Source organism: Haliaeetus leucocephalus, unplaced genomic scaffold, assembly GCF_000737465.1.
Source record: "Haliaeetus leucocephalus isolate CR32 unplaced genomic scaffold, Haliaeetus_leucocephalus-4.0 Scaffold182, whole genome shotgun sequence".
Classification (NCBI taxonomy): domain Eukaryota; kingdom Metazoa; phylum Chordata; class Aves; order Accipitriformes; family Accipitridae; genus Haliaeetus; species Haliaeetus leucocephalus.
This window is the reverse complement of record NW_010972618.1, coordinates 919,570-947,476: the sequence shown is the minus strand read 5'-3', so window position 1 is coordinate 947,476 and position 27,907 is coordinate 919,570. Positions and strand designations below refer to the sequence as shown.

Here is a 27,907-nt window from a genome sequence, read left to right as displayed (position 1 = left end):
CAGAACTGGGGTGTAGTGATGCTATTGTGCAAAATTTACCAGCTCATTCCAAACTTGAAATGGTTGTATCTAGGTGTTTCCTTCTGCGCTGCCTTAGCATATGAACTCTTTCCCTTGATTTTGAACAGGGAGCACTTCTAAAACTGTTTCTCAAACTGAATGGTGCTGGGGGACAGACTGTGCTGTCCCTGAGACATGCCCTGTTGGACAGCAGTTTTGGAGGGTATGCTGTATTTCAGTTAGATATGATCCTGGCTCTCAGGAAAGGTAGTACTTAAATTAACAGAATACTAATATTTGTATTGCAAATTCCCAAATGCTTGGTTTCCTGACCTAGAGAAACCACAAATTAAGTAGAGGACAGAAGATCCACTTCATTAGTTGAATCTTAATAAACCTCAGATCCTGCAGCTGTAGACCTCAGCCCACCAGCTCCCTGCACCTCACACTGCTGTGGCATGGCTGTGTGTCACCACCTGGTGTGTGATCATGGGTGGTAACTGGAGTTGCAGGCTGCTCAGCACTGAGTGTGGTGGGTGGGGAATGGTGGACAGTGTAAGGTGAAGCTGGGAGGAAGAGGACTTTGGCTCTCTGGCCTGCTTCTGTAGCCCTGCTTTTACTGTTCCCAGCTCTGAGCTCTGTTGCTGTCCCTTGGCTCTGTTGCTGTACCACTTGTGTTGCAGTGGAGAACGTGACCACAGTTCGAGTGAATATTCTCTATTGTGCTGCCCATGTAATATTGTGCTTCTATATTCAGCATTTCCTTTGATCTCACAGGTGTTGATTGTGGTCTTCTGTCTGTGGATCTCATACATACTAATGCTCACTATATTAACTTACACAGAAGACCCTACCTTTAATGTTGATCAAATTCCTTGGTTTCATGTCTTGCTCTTTGGTGCCTGAGTGAGCTGTATGCACCTTTTTAAGCACACAAAGTAATGACTCCCTGGTATGAAGCCTGCCAGGGTAGACAGACCATACTGAAATCAGTAGGCTGTCCTGGCATAAACTATGTCAAAGTGGTGGCCTACTGTGTGTGTAAGGTGACTCACTTCTGTTGTTACACCTTTCCCCAGGGATAAGGGCATCCCTGCTACAGAGAGTAGGAGGCCCAGCTTGCACCTGGCCCTATGGTGGTTGAGTCGACTGTCTTGTCAATTAATATAATTAACAATTAGCTGTAGAAACACCTCCTCTAACTGTCCTTGTGGTTGTGTCTGTTAGTGGCTGGAGTAGGAGGGAACAGTCCTGTGGTACCCAAGGGAGATGGCAATTCACAAATTCTTCCAGGTGTCTTGCAGCATGAGCTGCTGATGTTGCAGACTGATGAAAATTTACTGATGGAGATGATGCAAGCTGCTCAAAGCTTGCAGTTAGATAACCCTGTGAGTGCTCTGCTGCTCCCTCTCAGAGCCTACTCATACTAATGTTCCCATGGTTAAATAACTGGCCATGCATCTGTTTACAAAATAGTATCCAAAATAACTTGTTACTGTTTTGTTTCCTCAGCTGTACTGTGCATCTTGGTTACAGCTAGAAAAATAGAAGAACTGAAATCTGTTGCTGAAACAGGGTTGGACTTCCTTTTCCCCTATCACTGCTTTAGTACAAAGTTGTTTTCACCATCTCAGGACTTTGGCTTGTTGGTATGAAGCTTGTCTGCTGTCATTTCATAGGCATCCTATGTCTTCTGGATGTCTGGGACAGTAATAGAAACAGAGCAGCTTTACATCACTGTCTGAAGATTGGATTCATTCTTGGTCTGATGATCATGCCAAAGATGCTAGCCTTTGCATGTGGGGAATGGTTGCTTGTGTAGGAAGGACTGTCCTAGCCACTCTTTGCTTGCCTCCCTGGAAGTCAGTCAGCAAGAGGATAATCCTTGTGCAGCTGGCTGCTTCCAGCTGGGTGCTCAGATGCTTGGTGGAGCAGCAGCCCTGCAGGCAGTGTGTGCAGAGTGGGCCCTGAGGCAGTTCTGTATATGGGTTGCTGCACTGCAGCAGCTGTTTTGGCCCTGCTTGTTTCTGGGAATGTACCAGCCCACTCTGGGGGTTAATGCACAGTCAGAGCTGGAGCAAGCAGGAGAGCTTCCCACTCTTCACCAGGTTTGTGTGATTGGAAGACAATCGAAATCAGACACTCAAAAATTAAAGGCACTTATTTAGTGTTGTCACACCTCTTCACTTGCCACAGGACCATTAATTTATCTTCAAAAGCACTTCTGGTTGGTTTTGGCCTTTGAAAGGCTGTTAGGGGATAAACGAGATTTTTCTCTTGCTGTCAAACAGTGACAGAGCTGAGAACATAGTTGTTTCTTTAGGTATGTTGAGGAGGAAAGTTAATTTCAGCAGCATGCACTCTAGGTCTCTATCAATGTGTGCTGTAATGGGAATAGTTTCAGCACTCCCTTTTTTCAGCCTCTTGATAGCACTTCTCCCTGCTGTATCATTCTCTTGCTGACAGCAAGTTCACAGTGTTTCTCCTGCCTGGCTGCCAGAAGCTGTACAGAGGAGATCTCTGGTAGAGTCATCCTGTTCCACTGACCTTCATCTAAACCCTGGCTGAGACTTCAGAGCAGCTTGCTTCTCCTGACGGATGGACCTTTGTGGTGTTTGGTTGTTACTATGATTATGAACTATCTTCAATCAGTATCTAGCAGTATGTCTTAACTCTTCTGGCATGGCCTAGATCCAAGACCCTTGACTGGGTATCTCTTCCTCTGACAGTGTGGCTCTGGTACATAACCTGAATGTTTACTTGAAAGTGCTTTCTAGGAAAATGTAGAAGGGATTGGATTGGTTTGTTTCCCAGTCTGGTATCACAGACATCAGAAGTGACCCCGAGCCACTCAAGTGCACTGTCCCTTTACAGGCGATGCTGGGACCACTGCAGCATATATATGCTGAGGGTCTGTGCTTGGGTGCAGTCCTGTGGTTCAGACTGAAATGACAAGGGCAGAGCAGTCTCCCTCCCAGCTGTGTCCCTCTCTTGGAGGCACTGTTCCTGGTGTATCTTGCCATACTCTTCCTCTAACTGATGGAGGGTCCTTCTGGCAAATGAACCCCTGGAGCAGATAGCTGGAGACTTGCTGCTGCATAAGCTCTCCTTGACCCCAAATTTACTGTGTCCCACAAATTAAATGCTGCTCTAGGTTTGTCTCTACATGATTACAGTTTGGTTATTTTTGTGTGGTGGTTCTTGTTTTGCAAGGCCACTTAAGGTGAAAGCACTTGCTGGACTAACCCCCCCAAGTAGCTGACATGGTGTCAATCTGTACTGGGTAGCCAGTGTAGCTATGTTCTCAGCAATCCCCTTGAGCTAAACGTGGCAAAGGCTGAGTTGGTGACTGCCTTGGAAAGCACTGCATCGAAAGATTGGCATTTCATTTGGAAGGGTAAGCTGCTGTTACTATGAATTTCATCCTACAGCTGGCCTTGGTGTTGGACAACTGGTGTGACAAGGAGTGGCTGCTTGAATGCAGTAATTTGTTCTAAGCCTAAAATTGTTCCCTGGCCAAGTGTGGGGAGATGGCCAAGTGGAGAAATAACTCCAGCCTTGGGCAATCTTCAAAGTGTCTGGTTTGGCTGGGATTTTCAGAGGAATGAAGAGGTGGGATTTTTCACTGAGCTGATGACAACATACTTGCCTTGGTGTATGCATGGGAGCGAAGTCAGGCCACCTCCAAACACTGCTGTGAGGTTGGCTCCTTACTCCCAGGAGCTATTTGGAAAGTCTGAGCTGGTTCACTCCAAAACCATTTAATCCTTGCTTGTGTGAGGAAGTCTCTGCAAGGAGCAGTTTCTTTAGCTTGTTCACTCCATCCTGCCCTTGCAGGAAGAACTTCTTGGCCTGTATGCTTTAGAGTTGTCTTCACCTCCATGTTGTAACAGCTGCCTGAATGTTCGGACTTTGGGCAGGGGGTGGGGGGAAAAGGGAAGAGGTGGGTACGGACTTGGCTACCAACAGTCCCAACACCTGTCTGCTGAAACCTCTGGTCGTGTTCTCCAAAGGATTGGTAGCTCAGCTGTTTGGTAGGATTGTGACTCTGAAGACCTCTAGCAAAAAGCCCCATAATTTCCTTTCTGGAACTTTAGACTTGGTAAGCTCCTGATATGAGAAGCAGGGCCGTTCTGACTGTCACTGTTACATTAGTTCTGGTACTTGACTGATGTTTTCTGTCAAACTAGGAGTCCAGCAGATCCTGCATTTTCTCCATGGCACCACTTTAGTTACTGTTTAGGTTATTCTATAACTGACAAGCTGCTTCTGTGCCTGTTTGGAGCAGGAGCTTTGCAATCCAAAAAAAAAAACAACCTCCACTGATCTTTGTGCTGCCTGCTGTAAGTGCAGATGCCTGAGACAGCCCTGTGAAACTGTTGTATGTATGTGAGGGAAAGCTGAACAGGAAAAGGCAGCATTGTGGATAGGCTTCTTTCAAGGCTGTTATCTGCTGCTAAACAAGCCACCATGGAAAGCCCATTAATGATGTGTTTACAACTCTTTCGACTAAAGAATAGCAGGGGTGGTGTGTCTTTCAGCAGCCTCTTGGAGGCCCATCCAGCTCTGGGAGATCAAGTGAACACTTTTTCAGGAAGGTCAGATAGCTGTGCTTCAGCAAGGACTGGCTTCTTCCAAAACCACCTCTGGTAAACTGTCTCTTGCTGGAATAACTTCAAAACAGTCTGACTCAAGATGATTCTCATCACCTTCCTCAAGCCACTCCAAATCAGTGGTTGTTACCTCCTTCTCACCCTGTCACACTAACGTCTTCCATTTAGTGTCATGCAACAGGTCAAAAAAAGCAGAGGTGCCAGTGCTGAAAGCACTGCTTCATCTGCCTGTTGGTATTTAGTGTTTACAGGTGGACTCCTAGGAGGAAGCTTTTTGGAATATCCTGCAAAACAGCCCTAGGATTTCCGAGTTTGATTCGGATAGTGTTTATTTTGTAGCTGGAGCTATACAACTGGTAAGCTGAAAGGAGCGGAGGGAGAGGAGGTCACTCGTTTGGAAACAGGAATAAATATCAGCAAGGTGGGAAATTAAGCCAAGAAGTCTTCTGGCACATAGCTTTCAAGGCAGGAAAATAGTCTGTTCTGCAGTTGAGCGGGTGACATTTAATACTTTTGCTGGAGACTCAGTTTTACTGTTAACCCTCCTTGGAAGGCCAGGGTGTCATTGTGTCAAATACTGAATTCAAGGACAGCAGGACAGAAAGGAGTAGGTCCTGAGAGTGCCATGGCAGACAAAATGGCATGAGAAAAGCATAACTAAGACACAGTGCCTTTAGCTTTGTTGTCTAGGAACTGAATCTGTTAAGTGGATTTGGTAGGGCTCCTCACTAGCCTCTCCCTTGTGTCCCTTTTCTAGTTAATAGTCTTAGATCTTCAAAGTACCTTTATGGCAGGCTCTGCAAGCTGGAGGACCAGATGAATGTGAATGTGGGCAAACAGGTACTGCACACATGAATCTAGACCTGCTACCCATATTTGTGGCTGAAAAGTGGTGGTCTGGGCTCTTAACTTGAAAGATTACAGGGACTCTTCAGGACTGTGAACCAGGAGCTTGGTGTTTCAGAGCCTCCAGTAAAAGCAAACTGAGCAGTAAAGATGAAGAGTTGGTGGCTTGAAGCTATTTAGGTCACAGGTATTAGAGCCTCCGATGTGCTTGGAGAAGTCTCTCAGTTCATGCTTGGGATTTGTTGTGCTCTTTCATTTCACAGCTGGAGCCTGCACAGCGGCTCCTTTGTCAAATGGCCTGCTTGACGACCAAAATGAAGTATTCCAGAAAGTGCTGGGTCTACTCCAGATACCCCCTCCCTTGGGAGGATGGGAAAAGGGACCATTGTTCTGGAAGTGCTTGTGATATTTGGAATTGTTAAGAAATCAAAGCTGGGGACTCTTGGCCTATGGGAGAACAGTGTGAGCAGTGTCACTGGGAATGTATGCTACCGTTTCTCTATGTACCTCTGTGTGCTTAGCTAGTGAGAAAGAAGAAAGCCAGCTCAGCTTTGCAGTATACATATGTTAGTTCATATGGGAGCATTCAGAAATCCAAGCAATAATAACAGCTATGCTTTTGAAAGCTTTCTAGTACCCTACCCAAAAGGATTAGAAGGTTGGAATATTAGCTTAATTGCATGCTCTGATTCCAAGGATTTACCTTGCCTCTTCAGATCAGACAAGAGGTTTGTAGCGTTGCCTGTTCTGGTTGGTGCAGCAGCTAACCACTGCCAAATTTAATGCTAATGAAGAGAGATCGCAACCTGCTACAGTCTGTTCTGTGTTCATGTGATATTTTTTTTAATCTTATAACTAATGCCATGTTAAATTGTGAATTAGAATATGGAATAGCTTTGTCTAACATGCAAAGCTTGTCTTCTGCCTCAGCAAACAGAAGTTTCCCAGCAATTTTGACTTTGATTCTTCAGTATTAGCATAATGTTGCCACATCTTGGTTTGTACATACTTAAGGGAGGAAATAGCTTCAATTGAATCTAACTATTAAAACCTCTTGATGATTATAGCTTTGAAGATGTAAATCTTGGGTGCTGGCTGCCTGACAGCAAATGTCCAAGTGGAAAGACAGTCTTGACTAAGGGTTAGATTTTTTCATAGGTTGGGTAAGTGCAGGGAGATGATGCCTTCCCCATCTCCTTGCGCAGAGGCTGTGTTGCATTGTTATCTCCTTGTCTGCTGACACATGTGCTTTCTCTGGCCCTGTGGGTACAGGGTGTGGTTTGTTTTTAGCTTACAAAGACTTTCTAGTCATCTGGGTGTGGGGAGGGTTTTTCATGATGTTCTGGCAAGACTACCTCTGCTGCTCCTCGTGGCATTGCTGAGTGCTTGCCCTTGCCTAAAACAGCTGGAATCTTGTCCTGTGAACAAGTGGGAATAGCAGATGGCAGCAGTTCCCTGCCTGGATCAGGTAAAATTTGGGATACAGTAACTGAAAACTGTAATGAAAATTTTGATGCTGAATGAAGTGATGGAGAAATTAATTCTTCTGTTGCCTTGAGGTTTTTCGGCAGCAATGGTGGCAATTTCTAAATCGTCTAGGTAGGCTAGAGAATTGCTGGCTGCTTCTGTTCTTGGGGATGAAGCAATCCCCTAGGAGCCCCGTTTATACTAGGGGGAACTCAGCTATTGCTGACACCAATGCAGCCCTGTTCCTGTTATCACAGTCTGTGTTGACAAGCTGCTGGCTGCCATCAGTGTTTCCAGCACCCTCTTAGCCAGCTCTTCTGTGAACAGTGTTTAAATGGTACACTTAAAATTATGGTAACCCATCCACAATGCTTCCATGACTGTTTGTTGGTGGGAACATGCCAATTTTGCCTCAGCAACTGTGCAGTTTTTGCAAAACCTTCCTGCTGTTCTCTGAGCACCATGGGCTGAACTAGTGTCAGTGGACTTGGTTGCCCAAAAACTTCAGTTGTGATTCTGCTATACTGGAGCTCTTCATGTTCCTGCAGCTGTAAAATGGTCCTGGACAAGAAGTGAGATGGGTTATTGGTGGGCTTTGAGGATGGTCACTGAGCTGAAAGGGAGCTGTGTGGGGAAATACTGCAGAATAACTGCTGCTTGTACCATGCTGGATGGACAAATTTCCCTTTCTGAAAGAGCAAGCAGTTTGGCTGTTGCACTTATTTTGTGCTAAAGGTGCAGCTTACTGTCTGTACATTGAAATCTTGCAATGTATCTCCTTTGACATGTGAGCAAATGCTTGGGAATGACTTGATTTTATGCTTTAGCGGTCAGCATATCCTAAAATAGTAAGTTTGAGCTGTTGAGCTTTGACATAGACAAGAACAGACTTAGTTTACCAAGTGGTGCTGCATGGTTCCTAGCCATATGGTTTTTGACTGAGTGCGACTTTGAGGAGGTGTGTTAAGATTCCCTGGACTGGTCTTCTGCAGTGGCAGAGAAGCAAGTTAAAAGCATCTGCATATGCCATCCTCTGAGTGATGTGGCATTGCATAAAGTGAAGTGATGGCAAATGGATATTTCATGCAGTGCATAATTAGCTGGTGGAACTTACTTCTGCAGGATATTCTAGAAACTGCTACCTTGGAGAAAAGCTAGTAAGACCTGCCTAATTAAACTAGCTTTCCTAAACACTTTGAAGATAAACACTAGTACCCTCAGTGCACTTAGAAGTGGCTATAGTAGTGGATAAATGGAGGATTCTCAGACATTCTTTATATTAGTGTCTCTTCTAAATGCCTAACCCTGGTCCATGCAGTTTGCCACTTTGCAGAGCCGCAGCAGGTTAACATCCCATGGTGGGGAAGGAAGAGGGGAAGCAGCCTGCGACCTAGTGGCACTGGCTAATTCATGTCTGGTTCACATTTATGCCCTAAATTCATGTGTGTGCTGCCATAATCCTAAGCAAAACTTCCAGAAAAGTGGCATTAAACAGGGAGAGGAGTACAGACTGGTCACTATTGTGTGACTGTAATACTGTGGCAGCCAGTTCAGACCAGTGCTCCCTCACTGCCTTTCTGCGTGTTATGCATGGTCTTGGATGTCCTGCGCAGTTCTTGCTCTTCACAAGGCCATTCTAATACAGACACTCAGGGCTGCAGAGCCAAAACTGGCCTGGACAAAAAGCTTCAGTGTGCAGTCAGCAGTAACAGACTCCCCAGCCCTTGAGTGAAAGAATCGTTATTTTGAGACTGCCACAGTATGTATTTAAAAGCAAGGAGGAATAGGGCCTGCAATAATACTCTGGAATGCAAATCTCTAGATATCTTTGGTTGTTTTTTCTCTTTCCTGTTCTGCTAGCAGATCAGTCTTGTCTCTCTAATCTCCTGGCTGATGGTGTTAGAGCTACCCTGAGAGCTACCCTGAGTGCTGTGTGTTTGTGCTGCTGCACTGACAAGAAGTGCATGGTCAAAGTCCAGTTGACAGTCCCTTGTGCTGGGACTGCTGCTGCTGCCAGGTGAGCTTTATTTGCCACACCTGGGTGAGACTGCTGCAGGCACAGCTGTCTGGATTGGGAGGATGAAGTGGATGATGCTTTGGTGCATTAGCAGAAAGAGGTGTTGCTTTCCTGTTGTGGCAGCATCTTTCAGCGCAGCTTATCTCACTGTCTGAGGAGCTTTTGGCTGATATGTGGTCACTAAGCTGTGGTCCATATACTACCAAAGTGGTCTTCATATCTCCTGGAGCCCTGTTGAGCTGTGGTGAGCTGAGCTGTGCTGGAGGGAGAGGCTGTGCCCTGGGTGGGCTCTGCGAGGCACCCTGTGCTCCAGTCTGTCAATCTTGCTTTCTGTTATCAGATGTGAGATCTGGCACTGGCTGCAGGGAAGTCCATGTGACCTGTCCCAATGGCAGGGTCTGATGGAAATGTCTGCTGTCTTGAAATCATCTGCCTCTGTGGCATGGATAGTTCAGAGCTCAGCCCCTTCCTGATGATGGTCTGGAGAGGACTAGGTGCCATGTGGCCCAGATGTGTAGGCAGGGTATTCAGGCTCCTCCCAGGCAGCCCTCTCCCCAGGATCCTCACTCTGCTGCAGCCACCCTTCCTCCCGCTGTGCCTGCCATGATTCACACCTGGGTCAGAGCCAGTGTGGTACTGTGTGAATGAAAGGATCCCGAGGTGAGAAGGGGGCTCCAGGGGAGCTGTCTTTGCAGCCATGTAGTAAACAGGCTGCTGGGTGATGCAGTGAGTCCTGCTGGGTCTGCCCTCAGCCTAGTACAGGGGCTCCTTGGCACCACTGACACCCCCACTTGGGTTTGCTCGCCTGCTATTTCTGCATCCCCTGGACAAATGCAAATGGGAAGAAATGGCGTATCTGAGTGTGGCTTTAAAGCCATGCTGGACTCCTGTCAGTGAGAGCTTTCTACACATGTAAAAACCTGCCATGGGGTTAGGATTATGCTGGCACTTCTCTGATAGCCTTTGCTTGCTGTTCTGTGCTGCAGGGATGCTGTGTGGCCAGGGGTTTGGCTGGGAAATGGTTGCTCATGATCATGGGGAGGAGGCAGCTCTGTCTTCAAGCCTGCCTGTGTAGGCTCATGGAAACAGACTTGCCCGGTTTGGTAGCTCTGCAGCCCTGGTTGTGCTGGTGTAGCTGTGTCAACAGGGTCTGCTTGGGCCAAGGCAAGATCTGGTGGTGGAAGGAACCTGTTGGTGTCTCTGTTGCTGCCCAACCTGTGTAAGACAAGCTGGCAGGACAGGTGCTGGTAGTCCATGTGCTGCTGCCCAGGAGTGTGCTGGGGATGCTGCTGCTGCAATGGTTGAATTCCTGGAGCAGGGCCCTGGCCTCAGAGCCTGGTCTTGGTGGAGACTGCAAGAGCATAGGTGATGAGCAGAGATCCTAGTGCCCTGTGGGCTTGGGTTCCCTTTAGCTGTGCTGCTTCACATCTCTTGGTGTATTAAGCTCATTAAGCATTAGCCCTCATTAGTGAGGGTGTTGAGAGGATAAACACAACCAAACTTCCTACACAGAGCAAAGGCACACTGGACTGATGGACCATTCCCTTCACTTCATACACTTTGTGGAAAAATGTGTGTGCCACCACTAAATGGGCAATGAGCTTGCAGGTGAGGGACAAGGGGCCCAGTCCCTGGGCATCAAGCACCCCCACCCTGTCAGAGCTGCAGTTCTGCTTCTTCTGGGACCATGCCCATGGCTTTTCTCAGTGACTTCTTGAGGCAGGATGGTTAGGTTTTTGGGATCTTGGTTCTTGTTAATGAATTAACACCTTGGGCAGGGAGAGGAAGGGCATGCTCCCTTAAGCTACTGCCCTGTGCTAGCTGGATTGGAGACCTGGCTGAGTCCCATAGGACAGATGGACAGCTTGCTGGATGTGTGTCTGTGCAGCAGGGTGGAGTTGCCTATCACTACTCCAACTGGCTTTAAAACATGTGCTGAAAATTACTTAGGGGAGGGTGGGAAGAAATTACAATGTCTCTTCTACTACAAGTAGAAGCCCCAGTAATAGCTGCTGCAGATGGGTTTGGGAGTGTCTGTGGCTGGTGTTCCCTGTAGCATTTGTGTCCTTACTGTAAGGCTAACTCTGCGGTAGTAGTATGTGCTGAAAGGGGGAGATGACCATATTGGTCAGAAGGCCAGCTGTGCAAGATACTGTATTTTTAAACACCAGGATTCTTGGGTGGTGTCATCTGATGCTTCATGCCTCTTTTAAATTTGTGACCTTCTACAAGTGGCTTTTTAAAAAGAAAAAAGCAAGCTGCCTTGCCTTCCCAGTGTAATAGTTTTCAGTGTACAAGTGCTTATTATAATTTCTCTGCTCAAACATTGCTACAAATTACAAATCAGAGCATTTCCAAGAAGCTCAAACTTGTGGTACATTGAAAAATCCAAAGTCCCTCATGTAAAGAGATCACAACCCTTTTAGCCTTTCCTTCACTGCTTAAATGTTTCTGCTCCCCCCCTCAAAGTATAGGAACTAGGTCTCTAATCAGAAGTGGCCGCTAAATCTTGCCCAGTCCTGAGTGGTGGAGTACTGCCACCCTTGCCCTCTTACCTGTGTTGTGCAGTCCCCAGTCCACCCAGCATAGTTACTTAATGCTGTTAACTAATGCTGCAATTCACACCAAAGGCATGTCAGTCATGGGTGACCAGAGAACACAAATGGTTGTACAGAGTATTTTGTGGCGTATTTCTGGATAAAAGCTGTACTGTTAGTCTAAAAGCGCACAGCTGATGTTCAGGGAGAGCCCTTTGCTTCTGTATTTGCATTGCGGGGGTGGGGGGTGTGTGTCTCTTTGTAACATTTGAGATGTTCCCTTGAGTTTGAGGTCTTTTTTCTGCAGATATGTCCAGTTCTTTTGTTTCAATAATATTCAGGAACTTACTGTACTTGGCAGTGGTCAAGCAAGTGCAGGGCAGTCCCTTGTTTCTCAATAACAGGTAGCAGATGAATACATAGGTGATAAATACTATTCTGCCAGCATAGCCTTAGAGATCTGCAAGAGTGCTGTGACCAAAGTGGGTACTGAACCTGAACAGGAGCAACAGGTGACAAATCCTTAACAGCTCTCTGCTTGCTTGACCAGCACTTGCAAGTGGTTTCCCAGCTGGGAATCGAAGACCTATTTGCACAGGTCTTTGTTTAATACTGTAGCCCTTGCAAACATGGAAGCACTTGCTGCTCAGTGGTGGGGAGGAGGCAGCTGTGTTAGCTTTTCTGGCTGAATTGTGGTGGGGCTTTAGGGAAGGAGGTATTTCTCTTAAAGCTCAGAAGTTATTTCTTTTCTTCTTTCTGCAATGAAATGCCAGATAGCTGAAATGTAGTCTACAAACCTGGTACAGGCTGTACCAACAGGGAGCTGGGGTATGGGTCAAACATGTATGTGAGTTGGATGGTGGGTGCTCCCAGAGGAAGCCAGTGTGCTGGTGTGGGAAAAATGGTACTCATTAGTGAGGGCATCTCCCCTCTATGTGCTTATCTCACAGGTGAGTTGATGCTGTTCATTTCAAGTGGAAATAGCCATTTCCCATAGCTGTTTTGGTCAGGAAAAGTGAATTGGGTACAACTCCAAGTGAGGTCTGGTCATTTTCCATAGCTGCTGGTAGGAACAGCTACAGCTTTGGGGTTTCAGGATATGACCCCAAGCTGCTTCAGTGGAGGAGATGAGCCTGCTGCCCCTCATGTCTCCTTGGTCTCTGCTGCAGACCCACCTTCCCTCAGTGTGGCCTCTTTGGTGTGCTCCCTGGTGTTGCTGTGACGCTCTTGCTTCTGGCTGGGAGTCCAGTGGGCTCGTGTGAGGGGATGCCCCATTGCCTGTGGAGAGGGATGGCGGCAGAGACCCCAAGGCCTTGTTGTCTGTCCTGGAAACAAGTGTCTTGTCTTCAGCTGGTTGTATGGTGGGAGAAGCAACAGCCTGCAGGCAGCAATGTGGCAGTGGTCTCCTTGCCCCAGCTGTCACTCCAGCCATGCCCAAGCAGGCTGCAGGGCTTGCTGCTCTACCTACTGAGATGTGCTGGGGCCAAAAGCTGAGGATGAGTAGGGCAATAAGGGGAATGTAAGTGTAAATTTCTCTACCGACCTCCTTTAGAACTACTCGAGGTGATTTGGATGTCTGGAGCAGAAGCTGGGCTGTTGTGTGGCTGGGTTTAAGCAGGGCTGTAATGCAGAGGTGGTGGTGCTTTTCCCCTAATGCAGCTGCTTGGGAGGAGCACCTGGAACATGCTGTGTTGTCTGACTTGCAAGCATAGCCTGGCTTGTGTGTCAGCTCTGTGATTACAAGGAAACAGCAGGTACAGTGATTATAAGCAAACAGCAGGTACAGTAAGCAATGTTGAGGGCTGTGGTGAGCTGATGAAGTGCTAACAGTGTTCCTCTTGATTATGAGAGCTTTGGAAAGGCTTTGCTGGGCTGGTCCCTTTGTAGGTCTCCATGGGCATGCTCAGCCTCCACAAAGGCAGTGCACAGTTTGGACTGTAGGTGAGCTGCTCACTCTAGGATGCCACTGCTGTCGGGGTTTTATACTGCAGCTTGGTGGAGTGAGGACTGTGGCAGGAGAGTCCACAGCCCATCCCTGACTCCCCAGCTTAGTCACAGTCAGCAACATACTTCCCTGTTGGGTGCCTGTTTTCTTCTATGTAGTATTGAGGTGAGATTATTTTCTTTTTTCAAGTAACAGTACTACTAAGATTTACAAAGGGAGAACACTGAGGGAGTAGGCATTTATAGCATTTCCATAAACAGTCTCTTTAAACAAATGCAGTCACTTAACTTTGCTTGCCAGTAGTGTGGTTTTGTTTAAGCAGTGTAAGACTTATTTTCAAATTTCTCCAGCACTCTAAAGACAGTCATTCTTTCAGAGCAAGAGGTGGCATCTTCACATGGATTCCCCCTCTTGTCTAGATGGAAATATTTTCCTGTTGACTAATAAAATTTGGGTAGGTTTCTCATCTGTGCCTCTGATGCAGGTATCTTGACCTTCAATCTGCAGAGTACTCAGACAGCTTCTGTACAGGCCAAATACAGATTTGAGGAGGCCTGTGTGTTGTGGCCATGGCCATAGAGACTAGAAATATTTTGTTTCAGCAGAAAAACAAGGTCTGAAGTGATTGCTGGGAACCATAAAATCAAAGATCTGTATTGTCTTTAATAGCAATTTTAACTGGGTATCATTTTTACTTGGACTCTCTACAAATAAAACATCCTGCAGTTCATAATAGTTTCAACCTTGAAGTGTTTTTCGAGCTGATGAAAATCAAAGGTCAGGCTGCTTGGAATACAGCTGTTCCAGTTCCCTTTGCTATTGAAAACTGCCTCTAAATGCAACTACTTCCATCTGTGAGACCCTGTGGCAAACACAAGCCCGAAGACATGTGACCAAAATCTGAGGGTTAATGCAACTGATGGTGGTTCTCATTTGCTGCAAGATTATTGGGTTGTTTCATTTAAAAGACAAATGAGCTTGTCTTGTAGTAGGAGGGACTATTTCAGAGCATGTTGTTTTATGCACAAGGAAATGAGGTCATTTCTTCAGATCTTCCCATGGAGAAAGGGGGGATATGTAGAGTGGGGAAGTGATAATCTGACCCCTGCTAATATGTTTGAAGGCAGTCTAACTTGCCTTCACAAGTGATTGTGGCTTGGAGCCTTTGAGATAATTTAACAAAAATGAAGATGGCTTCAATAGGTCCTTGAAGTCACTGGAATGATTACAAATACCACCAGGCTGTATTGACTAAGCAATAGCAACAAAATAACTGGGCACTTCATGCTAGATGCACACTTGAGGGCAATTACGGTATTTAAATCTAAACCCAAACTACCTTGGCTATGATCTTGGCAGTGCTGCCAGGTATTGAGCAGGTAAGCACAGCCTGATGGTATTTGAACTGGGGCCTCTTAAGGCAGTGCTGGATTTAATACTCTTTTATGACTCCTGTGTTTAGTCTTTCAGGAAGCAAATGCCTGGTTCTCTGGAAGGAGAGGGAGAGGATCACTGTGTGCCCAACTGGTTTGGGGGTCAGGAGGGCTCTCCAGGCTATGGCTCTGAAAACAGATCTTCTGCCTGGGGCTACATCAGTGGGTATTGCCCAAGCCCCTGAGAGCAGTGGGTAATGTCATGTGGAAAATGCTAATTTGGAAACATGCTGCTTTCTAAAAATAATTACGCAAGGAAGACTATAAACAGACATCCCTCCCCCCAAAAATCAATCATTCACAGCACAGTTGTGAATTATAACAGCTTGCTTAAATAAGCTTTAGAAGATCCTATCAGCCGGAAAAGTCTAGTGCTGCAAAGCTGGAAGCTTAAGCAAAACTTCCACATTTTCTTGTTTTTCAACTTTTTGGAGTGTGGCTGATGTTCACAAGCAAACTTGGCTGATACTGCAGAATAAGATGTGTACCTGCTTCAGTGCCTGTGTGGATTGTAGTTCCACATTATAGCACAAGCTGATTTTAAAATATAATAGGCTATGACCTGCAGTAACTCAAGAGCAGGTTCATACCCTGTTGAGCTGTAGCCCTTTGGAGGGGGTAAGTCAGCAACTGGAACATTCCTAACTGGTGGGATTGACCTCTGAGCCATGAGGGTATGCTGTCTGCTGAGTTGGTCCAGTAACATATCTCTCCTACAGAAATAGCAGGATGTTCTTAGCCTCTTTAATATCTTGTCTCTTCCCACAGATGCAAGAAACAATGACACTTAGAAGTTCAGAGTTTTGTTGAGGGAGAAAGGCAGACTATTGTAGATGGGCTTGCTTTGACTTTTGCTTTTGAAACCCATTTTAGGTAAGGTGTGGTTTCTGAGTTTGCTGCACAGTCAAAAGTCCCTGTTTTATGGTTGCAGAGGGCTTCAGTGGGGTTAATTTGCAATTGCACTAATCAAAGCGTCACCAGTTCAAGGCTCCTGATCTTTTTGTGTTTATTTCATTAGCAATGTTTTAGAGCTGTAAACATGTTTTTATAGTTCACATAGTCAACCCTTTGACCACATGTACATTAACAGGCATTTTTTTGTTGGTACTGTGTGATTCTCTTCTAGCAAAATCTGTGATGCTCTTCAGCTGAGCTGGGTGGCATAAAGGGATCCCTTGGAACAAGACAAGGGGATGCTGCTGTATCCCCCTGTATGTAGAGCAGCACGAACAGTATTCATACTGTCTCTTGGTAGGTGGAAGGATGAATTTGGATCTAGCTTATCGACCCTGAACATCACTTATCTTCCCCAGGAAACTCTAGTGCGTTTCTGTGCTGATCTGCTGCCCTCCTCTTGTTTTGCCTGGCTGCTGTGTTTGATATCAGATAGCAATTGATTTGCTTTCCCCAATTACATTACAGCCCTGTGGGTGTAAACAGCAGCTGGGAAATGAGCTGTGCTCCTAGTAAACATGCCAGCAAAACCACCACACCCCTCCCATCAGTTCAGCTCCAAGCAGGATGGTGTCACAGAGGCTTACTGTTAGGTGGCAGGGGATCCTGGGCAGCTGGTGTGCCAGAGCTGGGCACTCTCCCTGGGGACAAACAGAGGCCGTGTGGAGTGGGGAGACCAGGTATTTAATTGGAGGGCCATACGGACATGCTTTCTCTGCTGCCAATTTGGGTGGCTCTTGCTTGTCCTTGCTGTAGCCCCCGGTATGGTAATGCAAGGCAGCATGTGTGGCCTGTGTTTTGGTGGTGTAGCCACAGCTTATCCAGGGGTATTTCTGCAATTGCTCTGTTCAGGCTGCTCCTACACTGCTCTCTTAGGATGGGCTGTACAAGACGGGGCATAAGACTTGGCCTAGAAATTGTTCTAGCTATTTAAGATGGTTCTCTCTGGTCAGACAGCCCTGGCAGAGCAACTGTGTGGGCACTCCTCATCTGTGGGGTGCTCAGTGGCTTCCTCCTCTGCAGCTGGCAGGGCTCTGGCCTCCTGCACCTCTGGCAGCGTGTGCCTGTGCAACTTTGCTCTGGAGGGCAGTGATGAGGGCTTGAGCAGCCAAAGGCCTCAGCTGTTCTCATGCTCTCTAGTGCATGTCTACTGTTGAACTTTTTCATCCATCTTCAGTGGTAGTGTCCTGCATGAGCAGGTGTTGGTGGCAGATGAGTTATTTCAGCACATGCCCAAGAGGCTGTTCAGCTGTAGACCCAGGGGAGTCTTCTGTGATGGGGCAAAGCTCTTGTAGCTGTGCTCATGTGAAGAATGCTTTACCTGTCTAGCATGCTGTGCTCTGTGTTGGGTATGTGTAGTCAAGATTTCTGCTGTAAGGGCAGAGTAGGTAAACACCTGTAACAAGGCAAGCTTTAACTTGACCAAATCTACACTACACCTAAGGAGGCTTTTGGGGATGTCCAGCAGAGAATATGGGGAGAGGGAATGATCGTGCAGTAACTGTTGCTTTAGCACCTCCATGCCTCCTACTGTGCTGGCAGTTTGTACATTTGCACAATGAACTAGATCCTGTAAAGCAACATCTATGGGGAAAGGTCAGCTCTGGGGTGCAGTTCAACCTGTGCTTGCACAAGTGGTGCCATCTAATCTGGTAGCTCTGAAAGAGGCATCCCAGTGGCAAGCTTGACTTGCTTGGAGATGCTAAACACTTCTGAGCTGGTGCTGCTTGAGCATCTGCAGCAGGTCCTGCTGCTGTCCTGAGTGTAGGAGCTTCCACTCTGCATGGGAAAGGTGAAGTGGCACTGCCAGGTAGGAGGTGAATGCCAGTGCCCTTTTAGTCATCTGTTAGTGATGAACTTGCAGTGCAGTTGCACAGTCTATATGACCAAATAAGTATTGGCTAAAGGATGTGTGTAGCTGTGTTTTTGGCATGTAAATTTGACAAGTTGAAGCACTTGCATCTGACCTTTTAGGAAGTTATTGTAGGTGAGTTTTAAAGTGCATAGTAAGTTCCTGTCCCTGACTGGAGACATGGCAGCTGTGGGCTCAGGCTGCCCTAAGCAGTTTACATGGTATGTGCCAGCACTGAGAACTGAGCAAGGTGAAAAATAACCCAGTCCCCAGACATAGTAGCCTATCCCGGTTATTTTTCAGCTATGTGGTTCCCTACTGCAAGTCCCTCTTGCAGCCATGCGGACCATGTGTCAGAAGGTAGTGTAAGGGCTGGGGTGAGCGGTCAGGATAGGTCCTGCTCTCACGGTCATCAGGATGCTGCTCAATTTGTGCTGGACTTGGTGTACTGAGGGGCTGGGGGAACTGGTATAGGGTTTGTGCCTTTGCTCCTGTCCAGATTCATGCTGAAAGGCAGCTTGGTTGGCAACCCTGTCATAGGCTCCCTAGTTGTCCTGTAGCAGCAGCAGTGTTACAGTGCTTCTTGGGATCTTTGGGCATATAAATGCTTTTAGAAACATGGACCTCCTTCTCTGTAACCACTCCCTTTTAGTTCCTTCTTTGAAGTGGAACTTTAACTGTTAATATGGTAAATATTGGGATGTGTAAATACAGGCATGTGTAAATACTGTCAATAAGGCACATGGTGTAGGTGTGCAATCTCCCCACAAGGAATATAGCTGGGCTCCCAGGGATGCTCAGGACTGGCTCTGACCCCATTGGAGACTGCAAGGCAGCTGGGACACTGCTCCTGGATGCCCTGTGAGTGTGGTCAGCCTCTGCTGCAGGCAGAGGCTCCTGTCTGGGGAGCAAAAGGAGCTGCTGGGAGGCTCATGTCACCTGAAACACCCCTTCCCATACCTGTAATCAATTTGCATCAGGTTCATTTGATACTTCTCAGTTAATTGTGCTAAAATTATGCAGGCACCCTCTGATGGGCTGAGCCAGAATTGGTTGTGTCCAATTGTTCTGAAAGATCAAAACGTGTCAAGTGTTCTGTTGTGAGCTCCCCAGGGCATGCAGGCAGTGCAGTTTGAGGGTGAAAGGTAATGCTCAGAAGCAGCAGGTACCTCTGCCTGCCCTTGCAGTCCCCAAGTAGTCAAAGGATTCCTGACAGAGAGGACTGGTCTCTAATCTACTACTAAATTTGCTAATACACTGGTGGCTATTTTGGGAATAGAAATGGTAAAGTTAACAGTCTATCTGTATTGTTTAATGGAAATGGTCTGTATCTTCATATATATCTATCACTGTCAGCAGGTTTTGTTTGGGGAGGTTATGTATAGGACTGGGCAGTGCAGTCAGAGGTAGGAGCTTGTAATTTGAGATGCAAAACTTTACTGAGATCAGGGAATATGGGTTGGAGCAGGGAACCCAAGGGAATGACAGCCCCTGCAGTCATTGGAGCTGTACTAGGAAAACACTTAGAAACTGGGCTTGGGTTTGTACAGCCCATCTGTGGTGTTGATTGGGTGACCTGGGAGGTATACGGGTCTGTGCTGGTATCTGTCAACATCTGCATGTCAAGGGCTAGGGGAAAGGTGTGCATGGAACAGGATGGTGCATGGGGTTTCAATTTAAAGGACAGAACCCCTTTGCTGGAGACCAAGGACTATGGGCTGGAGCAGGGAACCAAGAAGAGTGACAGCCCTGCTACCACTGGAGCGTCCCACACCACTGTACAGTAGTGACTTACACAGGGATGCTTGGTTTGTCATTGACAATGTGGGAAAGGGACTGCCCTGTAAACATGCCTCAGTAACATGCTAACTGACCAAGTCCAGGAGCAGGGACCTGTTTCCTTTTAATATGTAAGGTACTTGGGCAGGCTGACCTGGCCTTCCATGATGCAGAGTGGTGATGGAGCTGATATGCTTGCAGCCTGGAGCAGCAAAGCTTCCTACCCAGCCTGCAGGACCAAAGCACAGCTGTGCACCACCACTGAGACACCAAGGCAAGAGAAGGGTAATCCCTGCGGGTGCTGCCTGCACAGCACAGGGTTACCCTGAAAACTGCAGCAGCCCTGATCCTGCAGCTCCTTTCCAGGGGAGTGGGACTGCAGGGCTTGGCACACCACAGCCAGACAGACCTACAAGCCCCTTGGGAGGAACCTGGCAGCAGCACTAAGTTTCCCCCTCCAGGAGTGTGGCCCTCCCAGGATGTGAAATGGGTGGCTGGGCAGTGCTGTACAAGGAGAGAGGATGGTGTGAGCCTCTCTGCTCATGCCTTGGAGCAGGGCAGTGTTATATGTGATAAAGCTCCTGTGCATGTCCATGAAGGGGCTCAGAGACAATAGTAGGAGGGGGAGCCTCAATCATACCCTACTGGACTACTCCCAGGTCTATCCCGGAGGCCATCAGCCCATCACAGGCCCATCTGCACAAGCCCAGAGCAGGGACAAGCAGGGATGCACAATGGCAGGTGGGAGCCCAAGCCAAGAACACCTGAGCACTGAACACCCTGTCCAGGCCCCTCTTGGGGTTGTCCCAGCAGAGCCTCAGCCCTGGTGTCCAGGTATGACACCCATCACCATAAGCCATGGGGAGCACCTCCCCAGATCACCTTTCAGATTAAGGAGATTGCTCCCAAGGGCTGGGACACATTATGGGGTGCAGGGGAAAAGCAGTTTGGGATTGGACAGGACTTAATGGGATATTTATGGGAGGAACCAAAGGTGGGACAAGAAAGGGGTTTTGGTGATTTGGGGAGGAACAGAAGTGGGGAATACAGGCGTAAGGGGGTCAGTTGTGTGTAGGTAGGTGGCTGGTCAGTGCACTTGTCTGGTCATGCCCTGCCCAGTGCAGTCTGTCCTGTCTGGACAGCAACTGGAGTAGGACTTTGCCTTCAGGGGCTTGTATGTCCAGGGGTCAGGAACTGGGCAGACTGAGTGCCTCAGCGCAGCTCCTGCAGGATCCACCTTGTACATGTATTTTCACTAATAGACTTCCATCCTGTCAAGCCAGAGACGGGAGCAGGATGAGGCCATTGCTGCTGTCTGTGTTCATGTGGGTGCTCTTCTGTGACCTGCGTGGCCAGCCACATATATATGTACATCTAGTGGATATGTGTGTTCTGTGTGCCTGCTGGGAACACATCTTCAGCCTCACTACTGGTTGGATCTGGGGACATGGAGCAGCAGCAGCCTCTCCACTCTTGGGCTGTTGCATCCAGATGATGTATTTTCCTCTAATGCATAGCAGCTAGGTTTTTAAGGTACTTCACAAATGTTTGTTCCTACCATCAGCATCTAACAAACTTTATGGCTTTCCATTTTTATAGGAAAAAACACCAGCCTGGTCCAGACACTGAAACTTGTCAACTGATGGGACAAAGAGCTGAGACACTTGGCTGTACTAGGACACTAAAACATAGGGTTTAGCCAAAGAAAATTTCCCCAACGTGGAGGCTTACACCTGCCAAACCCTGTAGCATTCTTGGGAGGCTTTTCTATACCTCTTCTCCATTTCCAGCCTTTCACATGTCACGGTATTCCTTTTGACTTCTTTTGCAAGCTAGCTCTGGCTCTGCCTTCTGCTTCCCCTTATGCTTTGGTTTGGGTTACCCAGTGTGAGCTGCTGGCTGTAGGCTGTTCCTGCATTTCTGCCTCCAGCTTCTACCTGGAGGCTCCTCTTGGATGTTGTGACTGACCTGCTTTTTCTTTCTCTTTTACTGTATCTTTCTCTCTCCAATCTGTCTTTTGCGTTCTCCATTCTTCCCACCTCCATTACTGCAGGTTCATCATGCCTAGTGGCATATAAAAAGACTCCACCTCCTGTCCCACCTCGGACCACATCAAAGCCGTTCATCTCTGTCACTGTGCAGAGCAGCACTGAATCGGCACAGGACACATACCTGGACAGCCAGGACCACAAGAGTGAGGTCACCAGCCAGTCAGGACTCAGCAATTCTTCGGACAGCTTGGACAGCACCAGGACACCCAGTGTGACAAGGGGAAGCGTTGTGACTCCAGCAAGAGAGACTCCAGAGTTATCCCAGAAAAATGCAACTTTGAAAAGTGACAAAGGGACTCTGACTAGCGAAGAGCCTAAAGTGGAGAATATCCCCAAAAGAAAGCTGTCATCTATAGGAATACAAGTATGGAATAGTTTGTTCTCCTTTGTCTTAAGGAATGTCCTTAACCCATCCATTTAGTATGTGCATTTTGTGTGACCAGGTGGGCATGTGAACTCACTTAGAATAGCAAGTGAGTGAGCAACTAACTGCCTTGTCAAACTAACTTCCTGTGTTCCCAGGGGTAAAATACAGCAGAAGCTTTCCATAACAGACCAGAAAGGACTAAGTTCTTTTAGTACAAAATTAAAATGTTTCATAAAGCAGTGGGACCATGTTAACTGGGTGAGTCCCTCTAAAGAGGCCTTTGGCTGCTAGTATGCCTGTGCTGAGCCTGTGCTCTGTACTTTGTATTACTTAGCATCAATCTGTTCCTTGTCCATCACGGTTCTAGGGACAGCTTTCTTCTGAGGTGGGCCCTTCTACTTGACATCCATGTAGTATGGGCTGCTGCAGTGCAAAATGGTCCCAGGGCTGTAAGCACTGCTGTCTGCTGTTCCCAGCAGATTGCTGCTTCTCTTGCTAGAGGCATTTAACTCTGTGGAAATTGATGTAAATGAGCTTTTGATTATATAGTCAAATGAGAACCCATTGAGTAGTGTATACCCATGCTTTATTCAGCAAAACTTAAGTCATCTGCAGTTGTACATTCTTCTTGTGGACAGATTTCCCAGTTACAGATGGCTGACTGCCGCAAGCACTTGTTCTGTCCCAAAGTCCTGCTTCAGTGCTGCAGGCTATTACCTGCAGATAAGAACTTGAGCATTTGGGCAAGTCCAAATGCAGGATCTGAGCTTTGAGCCACCGTGTGTGTGCTGAGTAAATTTTCCATTGGCTTTACAGTAAGGCTAGCTGGCCAGTAAGGTACATGTGATAGTGAAGGCTTTTCTGCAGGGCTAGTGGGGCAAAACGCATGCTGAAAGGGCAGCAAGGCAAGAGAACTCACATTTGAGAGGCTGCCTTCCTCTCTTCTTCCTTTTCTGAGCTGGTTCCCAAGCCACCCACCCCACAGTCTGGATTTTGTTCCTAAAACCTTCTAACCCTCTTATTTTAGCTATGGAGGGTGTCAATTCCTGGGAGAGAGGAAGCTGGGCTTTGCTGTCAATCTTAATCAGATCACTGCCCTTTCTTGAATCTCTTGCCCTTTGCCACACGCACACAGCTGCTCCCTCAGGGACACACAGCCTTCCCCAGCACGCCACAACTGTGCAGACAGCAGTGGATGGCAGAGCTGAGTGCTCTTAGACCAGATACCTGGCAGCAGCCTGGCAGGATACAATCTTGATGCTCAAGTGGAGGCAGACCTGAGCAGTAGCCTTGTGCCTCTCCTAAGACAACCCTCTAGTTGGCATGTGGTGTCAGCATGCTGTTTGTGTGTGCAGTGCTCCTGGTCTACTAATGTGAATTCCAGCAGCAAGTTCTTGTGTCTGTTTTTGTCTGTATTTTTTTTTCCTGTTTAATAAGGTTGACTGCCTTCAGCCAGTGGCAAAAGAGGAGCCTCCTCCACCAGCCACCAAATTCCAGTCCATCGGGGTACAGGTAGAGGACGAGTGGCGGTAAGTGAAAGATGCAAGCTTTTGTAGTTTCCTTTCTTTTAAATTGCACTTCCCCCACTTTCGCTTAGACCTTCTCCCCTTCTTTGGTCCAATATGAATGGTGTTGAATGGGGGCCCATAGAGAGCTCTTCCTCCACAGCACACACCCGCTGCAAAAAGCACTTGTTCTGTAAACAGCCAAATCAATGGGAGTTTGAAATTAAAAAAAAAGTACAAGATGTAATTATAGATGTGTGTCAGTCCTCTTGTCTGAATGGCCTATTGCAGTAAGCAGGCAACCTTATAATTTTGTCTGTCTGTGTGGTGTGTGTTTGTGTGTGAGGAGGGGCAGGGCGGGCAGGGTGAGGCTCATCTGCAGGCATAATAAACAAATGCATTTCACTTGTCAGTGTGTGAGGCCAGCCAGGTTGAGTTCTGCTATTTAATGTTTGCTTTTGATCTCTCTAGAAACAGCCACTCTCGCAGCATGTCCTCCAAACAGGACACAGACTCTGACACACAGGAACCTAATAATTCTAGCTGTAAATCATCTGAGAGAAGCCTTGCTGAGTGCCCCCAACACAACAACTCCGTTGGTGTTGATGCCACCACCAGGCAACCAGCCAAGCCCTCACAGATTAAGAGAAACCTCTCCTATGGAGAAAACAATGACCCAGCCCTGGAGCCTTCCTCTCTCCCTCCTCCTGACCCCTGGCTTGAGATGTCCTCCACCTCACCATCAGAACCCACACAGACAGGAGCCTGCCGGCGGGATGGGTACTGGTTTCTGAAGCTGCTGCAGGCAGAAACAGAGCGTTTAGAAGGCTGGTGCCGCCAGATGGACCAGGAGACCAAAGAGAACAATCTCTCTGAAGAAGGTAGGTGTTGTCAGCCTCTGGATACTAGACTGGAGCAGCCTAGCAGCTCCTCTCTTGAGAAAGAGTTGTAACTGAGTATGGGATCAGCTTTCTGCAGTTAAATTGCTGATAGCACACAGAGACAGAACATGGAGATGAGTATGGGGCAAGGAACATTTTTTCTTTGGAAAGGATAAGGTAACTCCTTACCCTAACCAGGGTAAGAAATAATACTGTGATGTAGCATGTAAGACTTGCAGGGCATGGTGCAGCTTCTAACCATTTGAAACTGCTAAAAGCTTAAATGGATTGCTTTCAGGGAGGCTGTGGGATCTTTCTCCCTGCCTAACCCATTGTACTCAAGCAGGCAGGTGAAAGTTTAGTTGGCAGTGGGGCAGAATGAACATGACTTTGGAGCTTGTTTGATCTGTTGAATCAGTGGACTTGTCTTCACAGCAAAGAGGAAGTTTCTTTATATGGGAAAGCTTCACTGAATTTGTGCTAAATAAGCCAAAGGCACATGCACAGGGAACACAAGGTCACTTAATTTTATTGGGTTCAGTCCCAATTGGACTTGTTCCATTATTTTCAAAGGAGTTGGCAAAACCTGTGCTTCTTGCAGTGAAAATCGTGCCTGTGGTGCATATAGAGTGACAGAAGTGGTTGACTAGGCTGCAGAGGGCAGGATCTTTGGTTTGAGTCTGGTTGATTTTTTAATATCTGAGAAAGGTGAAATAATGGTGAGACTCAGTTATAGCTCACTGTCCCTGCCTAGGGCTTGGGGGAGCTAATCACTAATCCTGTTGCACTAAAATGCTGCACTGGCTGCCAAGCTGGACAGGCCATGCCAGGGCTCTCCCTACCTCGGGGATTGCCCTTGTTTTGCCTGTGGCAACAGTGCTCTGGCAAAAAAAGATACCAAGACCAGTGTGGCATATTATCTGTGACCTCTAAGAGCAATCTCCTAGAAGATTCTGTAACCGGGAACTTGGTGGGTACAGAGAGGCCCCAGCTTACGCTTGTTCCACCAAGATCTATAAACATGCAGAACTGATCAGTAGGTGCAGCAGCAGACCTGGAGGAGAAGGGAAATCAGTTCATCCCTGTTCATGGTGCAGTTGCAGGCACTGTGGGTCTCTCAACCATGCCTTTGGAAGGCAAAAGCCCATACAGTGTTCTTCCATTAATGAGCAGAGGAATGTTGCCATGCCCAGAGACTACTTGGAAAACCCACTAAGAGCAGCATAAAGTCCTGGGTATTAAAAGCCCTAGCCTGCCAGTATTTTAATCCCTTCTGGTAAATGGAGGTTGGAGACAGTTCTCCTGCCCCTTGCTACTGTCACATTGTGCATGAGTGGAAAAGCAGGTTGTGATCTGCAAGCAGGTGCTAGCAGATGGGCTCACTGAGATTGTGCTGGTGACTTGTCTGATGGGCTGAAGGCAGTTCAAGGCATTTTCTGTCAACTCTGATGTAATGTTCTTGGTCTTGCCTGCTTTTGACCTGCTCTAGAAGCAGCAATAATAGATGGCAAAGACAGATGTAGATTAGTTTCAATACATCTTCTTTCCCTGAGAGCAATTAGTTCCTTGGGGATCTCTGAAACTCCTTTTCTAATGAATCAAGAGTGTTTCTTTGCTCCAGAAACATTCCAGTTCATTGCTGTGTTTAATAGTCTGTTCAACTGAGGTCTTTTTTCTTTTTTTTTTTTCTCTTCCCAATAGTCTTAGGAAAAGTCCTGAGTGCAGTGGGCAGTGCACAGTTACTAATGTCACAGAAGTTCCAGCAATTCCATGGCCTCTGTGAACAAAACTTGGTGAGTCTGGATCTATTTCTCCTGGTTTTTGAGAGGGGGATGTATCTGTTTCAACAGCACTACAGGAACTTCATCAGGTATTAACAGGCTACTGTCACTGTAAAAACAAAGCCAATGCAGCTGTAGCGTACAACCTGACTACAATGCCACGATGTAATGAACACTGATTTAAAATGGCAGTTGAGCAGTGGAAGGCTGATCACCTCAGCCTCTCTCAGGGATGAGTGCTTGGAATTCCTTTTGGTGCTTACATGAGCATGGGAATTTTTCTTGAACTGCTGATCAGGGTATGCGGAATATGCTGAGTCTCTCTGTGGGTCTGAATTGTCAACTAGCCATACTGCTGTGTGTCTGGGAAACTACCTCTTTCTTGTCACTTCTAAAGGGCTTTTTGAGGTGAACCACTGAGGTTTTGCCAAATAGGGCGGAATGTTCAAAAAGTCTTCCATTCTTCTCCAAACATGCTTGCTTTGCACGTAGATTATGTGGATGGTAAAACTGTCCCAACAGGATTGTCCCTCATTGGTCACAAAGCACTGTTTGAATCGGATCTCTTCAAATGTAATGCAAGGGTGTGCCCTTGCTGATTGCTGAACAGGGCTAACATGGGGATGGATGGGAATCTGTGTTTTGTTTTTCCCCTCAAACTTTATCATGGTGTGGATTTTGCAGACTTCCTCAGAGGTGAATTCCCCCTTCACTTGCAAAAAAACCCTTAGAGAAATTTGGGAAGGAGGAGAAGGGGAAGTGCTGAACATCTGCTTGCTGATCTCTGGTTTACCACAGTTGAGAGATTAGCAGCAACACCACTAGCTGCCAGGCTTTCAACAGAGCTTTGTGCTGAGGTCTCCCTTGGATGCTTTGTGCTGAGTTGCTCACATCCAATCCCATGCTTTCCTGAGATAATCCAGGCCTATGATGGCAGTTCAGATGTCTCAGAACTGGGAAAATTCTGTTCCTGGAAGAAACTTAAGCTACTTAAAATTTTTCAACCTAGCCTGAGAAATATTGATACTTTCAGATTGTTTTGGGGGGGATGTAGCAAAGTAATTTTGCTTGTGAAAGCTATATTGACTTCTTTGGATTGCTGTACACTGGCATGCAAGTTCTCCAGGTGCCAGAGCTGTGCTTTGCATAGTGTGGCGTCCATTTCCATTATCACCCACCCTGAAATCAGGATCTCTGTGTAAGAAACCAGTGTTCTAGCTCTGAACCATGTGCTGGGGACCTTCAGTTGGAGGTTACTGCTGTGGGATTAGCGCTAGCTGGGGAAGCTTTGGGGAGAATGGGAGCTATTGCTTTCTGCTCCAGAGAGTGTCTTTTTCAGGATTCTTCTTCAGGGTTCTGTAGGAGAAAGACAGTCAGGATCTGCTTCCTGATCTTTGCAGAAATAGTTTTGACTATGAATGATGGCATTGTGTGTCTGCATATTTAGGGCTGGTGTCTCCTGTGGGTTCTGGACATTTCAGTTGTCAGACAGGTGGACTTACAAGGGGTGAATATGGAGGCTGTGCAGACTGCTCTGCTTGTCAAGAGGATGTATTCTTTCTGAAAGGTTGGGGTTTTTTATGCTTTCCCTTCTAGAACCCTAATGCCAATCCCAGACCCACAGCCCAGGACCTAGCTGGGTTTTGGGATCTCCTGCAGTTGTCTATTGAAGACATCAGCATGAAGTTTGATGAGCTGTATCACCTGAAAGCTAATAGCTGGCAATTGGCAGAGACACCGGAGAGAAAGGTGAGTGTGGGGCAGTTGAGAGCAGCCTGAGCACACCTCAGACATTTCAGGTATCTGAGGTCTATTTCTGTCTGCAAACAGAACACCTCCAGGGCTTTTACCATCTTGCACTTGTGCAGTGTAATCTCAC

The 27,907-nt window shown here is 47.1% G+C and overlaps 1 protein-coding gene across 3 annotated transcripts in view; it reads left to right on the top strand.

Moving 5' to 3' along the window:
- DLGAP4 (discs, large (Drosophila) homolog-associated protein 4) overlaps nt 1-27,907 on the top strand; it is a 71,771-nt gene that overhangs the window by 41,419 nt on the left and 2,445 nt on the right. For all 3 annotated transcript variants that reach the window (XM_010564575.1, XM_010564577.1, XM_010564576.1), the window contains 5 exons: nt 21,497-21,858; nt 23,299-23,390; nt 23,838-24,247; nt 25,949-26,040; nt 27,625-27,777. In XM_010564575.1, coding sequence (XP_010562877.1) covers nt 21,497-21,858; nt 23,299-23,390; nt 23,838-24,247; nt 25,949-26,040; nt 27,625-27,777 — 1,109 coding nt within the window. The remainder of the gene's footprint in view (nt 1-21,496; nt 21,859-23,298; nt 23,391-23,837; nt 24,248-25,948; nt 26,041-27,624; nt 27,778-27,907) is intronic.